The following is a 10,001-nucleotide window of genomic DNA, read 5'->3' on the forward strand; positions in this document are numbered from 1 at the left end:
TAACACCAGCAAAAACAACTATTTACTCCGTGCGGATGAGGAAGAAACAAATAAAGAAAGTCGGTCGAAATGATGAAAACAAACAGAGAGCGCTCAAGAGAGAAGAGCGACAAAAAAACTACGTGCGTGACGAGGACTCACGGGGTCTCGCAGGACGTCCTCCGTCTCCCGTGGAGCCGCCCGGGGCTTCAGCTGCATGTCGTCATTACATTCGTTGTCGGAGGCGGGCGGCGACTCGGCCAGGTCCGGGAAGTCGTCTCTCGTCCTCGGGCCTCGGAAGCGGATCTTGTCCAGGCGCTTTAGCATGGTCAACACCGCGCACCTGGGCTTTACCTTAACATGGCGGACGGCAACCCTGTGGGGCATGACGCAAAGGACAGAACGATGAACTGGCAGCTCGGGGGAAAAAAAAAAAAAAAAAAAAAAAAAAAAAACAGCTTCCAGGGAACACTCATTAATCCTCGTAATTTGTAAGATTGGTTTTACTTCCTTTTTGTTGGCTTGAGACTAGAGACTAGAGGCCACTCAGTTCAGATCATGTAAGAATAATATTAGTACTTGCAAAAACATACATAAGTATTTTCTTCTTCCTCTCCCTCACTCAAGTCCATTATGCAAAATTGTGAAGTGAAAGCTCTTTCCTTTGCCACAAACTGGCTAATTAAATAAAAGGGGCAGAATACACAACTACCATAATGCAGCAACAGAAGAAGATTTTTTATCAGTCATCCAGATCATGAGCGCCTTTGAGATTACACATGATAATTATGATACTTAGCATTGGTTAGTAGTCTAACTCTACATTTCACCTCTTAGGAACAGTAAGAAAAGAAAAAGCAGCGAGTCAAGAAATTGACTGACACGTCCATACTTGTTTTTTTTGTTGTTGTTGTTGTTGTTTTAAATGGGAGATTTTACTACCTTTCTCTGTCATGACATAACAGTAAGGCTACAACAACTCACTGTTGTCATTGGTGACGACACATGGCCATGTTAATTACGGCGGCTCCTGCTACCAGTGTTCAGGTGTGAAAGTTAAATGTTTAATGGCCTTACAGAAACCCTTAAGGTTATGAGGAACAACTAAACACACAATCTCCTTAGATTAAAAACCATGTTATCTGTAGATTTAAGACAACAAACTCATCTTGCGTCGCTCAGTACAAACACTCAAGTCCCCCAAGGTGATATAACACATGGCAACCTCCACTATTAAATGGTACTGATGCTCCTTCTCGTGTCTGTTTGGGTTTTTTTTCGCGCTCCCCTTCGGCCTAAACAGGAAGACGAGGCAACCACATCCTTTAACTCCGCTGCCAAACAGTTGACAGCGGCAGGTCTGGCGACCTCGTTTATCCAATTCACTTCGACGGCAGGAGCGGTGGCACCGCCGAGATGTTGTGAAAGGCTTAACAGTTGATGGTGACAGGGTGGGGCCAATGTCTCCTCGTGTGAATAGAAAAACTAGCAAAATGCCAGTCTCCGCCTTTCACTGCGCTAAGCAGCGGTCGGTATCTGGACGGATCGGGACATTTTTTTTTTTAAATGGTTGGATCAGATCGGATTGATCCGAGGCTGACACTATGCATTTCTTTTACCTCCGCTGTCAACCAAAACAAACATTAAAGGCACGCTGAGGAACAAGACCGAACACGTCGGCTGTGTGGTATTACTTTACAGGCCTGAGAGATTCCTGTTGTATAGCTTTATAATGCTACTCTAAGCAGATTTAGATCAGTGTTCAAGTTAAGCTGTGCGACATTGATATGCATAGATAGATTTAAGTTTGTTGACTATTTATTTCGTCAAAACCATCCAAGTGCTTTTCTGTATAGTTTTAGTTACTCTAATGTTATTTATTCTCAGACAGTCACTGTCACATGATCAGGATCGGACATGTGACATCCCATAAGTTGCTGACTATATGAAAAAAACGTGTGAATCCAGTGTAGCACGACCATAGAGAGAATTCATCCGCGATTCGACTGAACGCAGGAAGTCACAAGGAGCTGTCAGGACAGGCCGACGTACTTTCCGTCACCTGTGCGCGGAGCTGCATAATGCGCGTACTCGGACATGCCATTTTTTTTTGACTGCTGTGATTTGGGTGAAAGATTAAGAGCAGTTCTTTATGTAATCCTCAGAGATTACCTAATCTGCTTGACTGAATGACTGCTGCGCAACAAGATGATGGCTATCCGAGCGAGTTGGCGTCAGGCTGTTGCCGTTGGTGACTGTCTAACTGATAAGCTGACTGTCTTGTTGTCAGACTTAGCAGCAATATGAACCTCCTGTCTCTGGTAATGGGTAATAAGGAATGTATTATTTAGGGGTTTAGCATGAATGAATGAAAAGCAAGGAATCGACTCAGTCACTTCTGTTTCATGTAAGTACGGCCTTGCTCATTTCATCAATATTGGTCTATGATCTCTGCAGGAGGCAGAAATCGATCCGGTCAGCTATCACGAAGGGCATTCCAACGCGCTACAAATAGATGATTAGGATTTACCGGAGATGGCGACATCTGTATAAACAGGGCTTGTTCGGTGGACATTAGGAAACTCCAGTGGGGAGAGGGGCATGCCTGACCATCCACGATCTGATGATTCATATCATGGTGAAATGAGTCAGCAGCCGGCCCCGTCCACACCACGTCCAGTCTGAACAGATAGCACTCTGTTGCACTTTGGCTTCCTGGCCTGGAACCAGGGTAATGGCCGCAATCGTGTCAAACCGAGGTGACCCCCAGGAACAGTCAGACAGATATTCAGAGGCGTCGACCGGTATTTTTAGCGCATGACCTGGCTTTTTTTGCAAATACTGCCTTTCCACGCAACCCACCCACACGGCCAAATGTAAGTGGAAATTACAGTGTATGTTTCCTCCCCGAGGGGTGAGTGGAAACACGGTAAATGGCAGGTTAATAAACACTCCCCCGCGCCTGTCAAGACACCTGTCACAAAGAAATCCGTTCTCACAATAACCACCTCCAGTGTGCTCGACGCAACAGCCCGGTCACTCACCGGTCAGCTCAAACTCTACATGCAAACGGCCATTTTCAAAAACTACTAAGTATTCAGTGAGCGAACGAGTGCCAAAGAAGGCCAAAACATCGCCCCTCGGGATCGCATTACATGTTCCCTGGTTTTCTCTTTCACCGCAGTGTTCTTCTGGCCACCGCCAGTTTATTTCCGTTCTTTTTCAGGATTCCTCTCTCCGGTCCAGAGGCAGTTCCAGCCACAACATTTTAAACGGCAGGATGAAAAGAGAGGACGGGAGGAGAGGAGGGGGGGGCTTCAGCTCAAGGTCCGACCGCCGTGACTTTTACTGTGGGGATACACACAAAGCCTTCAAGAGTCATTTGCCTGGTTCTGTGCAAACACAAACACACCTCCATCCATCTTTTCCCAAACCAGGTGTCCCCGGCAGCGCGACTACCTAGAGGAGACGCTGGTGCAGCCGTAAAATAAAACACCAGCGCGACGAAGGTATGCGCGCACACACGTGCGCATAAAACCAAATGAGAAAACAGACAGGGTGACTGTGTTTGTTTATTACCGCATGCATTAGTCACGGGTGAGGAGCTTTACGAGCAGTCCCCCGTACGGCCGCGATATACATGCGTGGATGTGTGTGTCCGAGTAATCGCCTGCTAATGAACTGTAGTAGCCAGAGGTTACTCTTGGTCACTCGTGTCGCTCTCGCAGCAGCAGCGGCCAATCACAATCTCTCACTGAAATCAGGCTGCAGTTGCACTCCGGTGAACTTTGGCCTACATACATGCATGTAGTATCAGTGTCAATTCTTGTAAATGATTAGAGTTCCTCTAATAGTCAATTTAGCTTATTGAGTTGATACAACTAGGAAACACCTGATTGGTCACAAATGTGAGGATTTACAGTTTTCTCTGCTTTACATATTTTCCAAAAATTGGCACTAAAGAAACATCTATATAAAACATAACATGCACCACTGGTTTTGCTACATTGAAAATAAGAGGAATAACTCAACAAGCTACAATTTACATAGGAAGCTGACGATATGGAGCCTCAAACCACACTGTACATCTGAGGTCAGCTGGCTTCAACCGAGATGTTCCAATGACACGGTGGCATCTTAACCAATCACATGTCTTGTTTCACCAGCTTTTAAATGCCTGAGAAGGTGACTTGGCAGCGGCATCGGTGGACGCGTTCGGCCGCTTTGTAACATTTGTCCCTTGCAGTGTTCGCGGCAGCATTCGTGGCGGGGTTCTGCCATTCGAAACATCACAGTCAAATCTCCTTCACAGGTAACAACGCGTGATTGTGATGTAGCTTTTCCGTGCGATCTCTTCTTTGCACGGTTTAACGTGTTTCGGCTGCTCCTAACCTGCGCGCCAAGCAACACTTTCCGGGCCCTTTGACGTGAAATATGTTCAGCTAACACAATGTTCCAGTAACAGTGGTTTGTGTGCTTGTTGCTGTAAAGTCTCAATACTCGGCAGCCGTCTTGGCAGGCAACTACCTCGAGAGTTTTTGCCTCTTCTCTGTAATGCATCAGGATCAAAAACAAGCTGTTGATTTTCAGCATTTTCGAGAAGAAAATTGCCCGTCATTGCCATCTCTGTTATTGCACCAAGCCAACTAGTACATTAGTGTGATGGAAGTCTGTGTGTGTGGACCTAGACACTGATTGCTATTCCATATTATATTGTTAGTTTAATGCCATTAAAAAAACAATGCTTCCAGATAGGACTACCGCTATGAATAGCTTAATGAGCATGATCATAAAATCCTGCAGAACAACTCTCATTCAAGCTGAGCAGCCTTATGAGTTCATCGGAGAACGCAGAGGCACTTTAGGTGTAATCCTTCACTATCAGCCTTTACATGTATAAGAGGATACTGCGGTCACATGCGTGAGGTAGGAGTAGCTGTTGTCTGTCGGTGAACGAAAAAGGAGCAAAGTTGCCGCGCTCAAAGAGCCCCACACCGAGCGCAACAAGCTCAAGCCCCCGTACAAGTAGACCACATTCTGAGACTTTAGGCAGGTCAGGTTTGATAATAAACGCCCGTTTAACGAAAATGCCTTGGCGTTGTTGCGTTTCCGCTTCGGTGAACGGTGCAAAGACAGTTTCCTTTCACAGATTCTCTCACTCGAATGTGCTGCGTGAACCCATGCAAGGACATCCTGTCGTCACCACCATCATCCATGTTGCTTTAGTTTCTGTAGAAACGGGACATGCTACAGTACGACACTCGCCCGTGGAGCTATTCTGAACTTCTGCAAGTTTCATAAGACACTCAGAGAGGGACAGAGAGAGGGATTAGCATGACCTTTAAATATCTCTAACGGCAGGCTTGAGCTGGAATGTTCCACTGGGCAGAAGCAACTTTAGTTTCATTCACTTCCCTGCATTTATAATGAAGCGTGAGGCAACAGATGGTCAGGAGACAAAAAAAACGTCAGGCTGCCGCCATGTTGTGTAATAACTGAAACAAAGTACGCTGCCAGGTGCTACTGTAAGAGGACAGAAGCCTTACATTTTTTCATTCAGCCTATGGTCATGAATGGAGGAGAGCTATTTAATAAGATCTATGAGTTTAAGGCCGAACAAACGTCTCAAGCACACAGAAACATGTACAAGCACAGCCTTAGTCATCTCGAACAAGAAGAAAACACAAGCTTTTTATCCAACCCACTAATGCACTCCTCTAGACAGTGCGTAACTGGATGAACAAAAACAAAAGTCCATCATTACGGCACGTAGTTCTTAAAGCCAACATCATCTCTGGGCTATTTTTCTCAGCCTTTGAATGATAAAGTTTGTCAGTTTCTAACATGATCAGTCATGTGCATGATGCGAGCCAAGTGATACACAAGATCAAGCGGTTCATAAGCAAACACTCTGAAACAGCCAATGAATGATTATGATTTACAGTTTCCCAAACATGAACCTGACAGAACATCCTGCAGACTGCGGTTGTGACAGCGTGATAATTACACTCACCTGCCAGCTCGATAGAGCGCACGATAGACGTGCGAAATAACCGGGACGTCTGTTGATTCCACTGCGTTTTCGTTTCGGAGGCTGTGGTTTGTCATACTACTGAGTTTTATTACTATTATTTTGACAGTCCCGTTTTAGTCAGTGGGCTACGCTAAATAACAAACAGTTAGCGTTCAGTTCAAGTTCCAGTTTAAGAACACCACAAACGACATCCTCCATGATGATCAGCTGAATTAGCACCTTTCTGAACATTAATTATAAAGTCATCTAGGTGGATTTAGTGCAGGACTGTTACATTGGAATTAGGGCTGTCAAAATTAACGTGGACTAATGCATCATCGTAATTGATCTGATTAAAAATTGTAGCGCAATTAACCCATCAACTGACCCATCCAGCAGATTGAGTTGAGTTACCGTTGCGCATGTGCATATGGGCAGCTGATCCGGTAGTGACAAGCAGTTTTCTTTTCACCAAAACGTTTCCACCTTATTATACCATATTAACACGAAGCATACGTTAGCCTGGGATTCTGCAAGCACTTTGGCTAACGCGTCACCCTGCTTGGGACAAAACAAGACAAAACAAGACAAAGACAAGCTGGTAATGCTGGCTTACAAATATCTGGGCACTGAAACCACTGCTCCATGTGATAAACTGTTCTCAGTTGCAGCAACATTGTAAATAAGAAGTGGTCAGCTCTCCTCTCAGACAATGGCAACAAGTTAGTATGTCTTAGTAGCTGGCTACAAGTGTAACAGGGCCACATTAATGTGCAGAAATGTTGTTGTTTAGTCGTTTCAAGTTTCAATCTTGTTGAAAGTGTTGAAGTTGTTCAATAAAAACTATGAAGAGAGTGCATATATATTCCCTTCTTTCTTGAGTCTGTTTGCTCATGCTAAATCAAACGCAATTAATACCGATTAAAAAAAACGTAATCATGATTAATCGAAATTAATCCACAGCAACCCTGTGATTAATCTCCCTACTTTTTTTTAATCGTTTGACAGCACTAATTGGAATCTGATTTCAGAGTGTAGCTAATGTTTTAGTAAGTGAACTAAAAGCGCCAGTGCTACTCTGCAGCTATTTTTTTCACGGTGCAGTTACATAAACATACATGTATACAATCAATACCTCAACCCTCCACATAAAACTGGAGGCACGGCGGGAGCAGCAGCAGCGACGAGTCAAATCAAACCTAATCAAATCTGAACTGTGTCTGAGGTCAACAAGGCGGCGATCTATTAGGGACAGGAAACTAAACCCTGTCCCCGGTGATATTTAGGCGCTCTCAGATCAGAGGTGTCCGACCTTCCCACTGCAAGCGAACACACCAGCACTTCTTCGCGTCATTTAGGCGCATTAAACGCCACATAAAACAAAGTATGGGCTTAATTATTTTTATCAGTATAACATTTAAACACATTATTCAGATTTAGGCGTGTGAGGAGTGACTGTGGGTTAAATTGCCCTTTAAAAGAAACAATGGGTGTTTGTGAAGTGAATCGAAAGCGGACGACCGTTAGTTTGTCGTTAGCTCGGCTAACCCCACTGGTTGAACATCAACGGTTCCCTTATACCAAAAATAAAAGTTATGTAACCTTATATTTAATTAGATATCTTTATTTTTTTTATCCGCAGCGTTAGGAGACACAAGATGAACCCAAATAATCCGTATTCTTGGATGACACCTTAGAGACATCAAACAATAACGTTACAGGATTTTTTTTTTTTTTTTTGTTAAATAATAGGCGTTTGAATGAGGTTGCAGGGAGGTAAAATAGACGTTCTTACCCAGCACGTAAATCGTAGCAAAGTTTCATGAACACTGAGATTGCCTTTAGTCTTCTTTATCCTTCAGTACACCTGCTGCTGCTGCTGCTCGGTCCGTCCAAATTAGTGCCAGTCTCACGGCGAAAACTGCCTCTCGCTTGGTCCATCCATCTCAACCATATCCGCTTTTTTTTTTGAACGCCGACCAAATGTTGTCTCCTTGCGCTGAACGGTTAGCCGCTTATTCCCCGAAAAATGAGAAATACCAGTTGCGTCCCCCTCCTCCTGTGTGGAGAGAGCTCCCTGGTAGGGCCCGGTGCTTGCAGGTCCTAGCAGCCTCGTCTCCTGTTGACTTCGCAGTGACGACCAGACACCAGGGCCGAGGAAATGTCGTCAGTGTGCGGCGCTGCTTTCTTAAAGGAGCCGCAGATGGCGCGCGGTGCTTCCGAGGCAGGAGTGAAACGCAGCCGCCTCTCGTTTCCACCGCCCTGTGGTTGCCACTGTCATGTTTTCATGAATTATAAATCACTTGGGTGAACAATGGCCTCATTACAGTGTGATTAGGCGTTTTACGTTTTAGGTCCCCAAGCTTCCTGCCGCGGACCAGTACCGGTCGGGAAAACCCTTGGTGCTGGGTCGTGTGGAGACCCATCACGTTATGGCATACACGTTCGGCAATTATTTGTCTCTGACGTTTATACAGTGTTAATCAACCACAAAACAGTATAATTCCCATTGTTAAAGTCCAGGTTCAGTTAACTTGTCTTATCCAGTTACACATGCAGTCACTTGCCAAAACATTAGGTTTGCATTTTTAATTTATCCAGTGTATTTGGGATCATCTTTGAACAGGAAGTAGTAGTTTTTGAAAAAGAGAAAAATAAAAACGTCTGCATATGTGGACACTGGGATTATTTCTTTTTTTATATTATAATAAAGCCACCAATGTGTGACAAAATATAAAACTGTTTATTTTAATTCCTGAACATGGCTGAACAAAACCAGAATCGTGAACAATGAAGTCCCAACGTCAACGCCCAAACGAGTACTTGCTAATTAGCGAGGTTGTATCTCGTTGCTATTGATAAAATTTGTTAAATCTGCGAGTCATATCAAACTAGAAACGTTAATAAGCATAATAAATAAGTTTTAACCATAGAATTTTATGGGGTTCTGCGATCATCTGTAGAATTAATCCAATCATGTTTTACCAACTAGTGTATTGACTCTTTGCTACCACTAGAAAGCAGACTAAAGTGTCCACTAATGAGGACAACGGGTTTAAACGAAGCAGAATAATCGTATGATCATTTTGGTGGATGTAGTTTGTGGTGCTGTTCAATTAGATTATACACAAAAGAGTTTCTGTTATTTAGCGTAAAACCGAGTTGTCAAATAAGACTTAGTGGAGGACTGCAATTTCAGAGAATTCATTCAATGTCACTCGTGTCCCCAATGAACTGTCAAGTGAGTATATTTTAAAGATGTGAACATGCCAATTATGTTACTAAAACGCTTTCCGTTATATGAAAATGGAGCAGGTCTTTTGCAGTGAATCCTTTCTAGGAAATTCTAAGAAAGACTTTATTTGCCAAGGGAAATGAACCGAGTTTCAAATCTACTCTGTCTGGAACATAATTCAGGTGAGGAAATATTGAAACCTCGTGGGACATATTGGATGAGAATATGCAATTTTTTTCTTTTTTTTTTCCTGTGGAATATACTCAAGTTGTTAACTGCCAAAAGTTCCAGGAATAAAATAAATATGTTTGCTTTTACCTCTAGTCGTGGCTCTAACAGGCTTGTTACATAATCCATCATTTCCACCATTTGGTGTTGACGTCATAGTCAGTAATCTTCTCCTAAATATATTCATGGAAGTCTATATGGATAAAATGCCTAAAGGTAGGCACCTGGATCATCTCTCTATGATAACTTTAAGTCTACCTCCTGTATAGTCTAGGTTCACGTAGTTAGGTTCATGTCGAGGAATGAGTCATTGAAATGAATAATGTAGAGCTGGGCTCTTGTAAATAAAATACACCCCTAAAAATAAAACCTATATCCGAAAGAAAACACACTAACCTTTGCATGTTTGCTATGTCAGACTGTCAGATTCTCCTCGTCTCGTCTGCAAACAACAAGAATCCAAGTTAGGGGGTGTTCTCCACCGCTTTGACGATTATGTTTCTAAGGTTTGGTGGTCCTGCGATAACGGACCGCTCTGACAATCTT

General features: G+C 43.6%; 1 protein-coding gene across 6 annotated transcripts in view; it reads right to left on the reverse strand.

The window, feature by feature from the left end:
* Nucleotides 1-10,001, reverse strand: part of gramd4a (GRAM domain containing 4a) — a 51,479-nt gene extending 41,478 nt beyond the window's left edge. For 4 of the 6 annotated variants that reach the window (XM_047575363.1, XM_047575361.1, XM_047575365.1 and 1 more), the window contains exons 1-2: nt 7,788-8,238; nt 142-355 (exon numbers count right to left, since the gene is read on the reverse strand). In XM_047575363.1, the coding sequence (XP_047431319.1) occupies nt 142-355; nt 7,788-7,816 (243 nt within the window). In that variant the 5' untranslated portion in view covers nt 7,817-8,238. Of the gene's footprint in view, nt 1-141; nt 356-7,787; nt 8,239-9,851 lie in introns of those variants that run through there. The other 2 variants (XM_047575364.1, XM_047575362.1) reach the window with 2 other exon arrangements.

Source organism: Mugil cephalus, chromosome 22, assembly GCF_022458985.1.
Source record: "Mugil cephalus isolate CIBA_MC_2020 chromosome 22, CIBA_Mcephalus_1.1, whole genome shotgun sequence".
Lineage (NCBI taxonomy): Eukaryota > Metazoa > Chordata > Actinopteri > Mugiliformes > Mugilidae > Mugil > Mugil cephalus.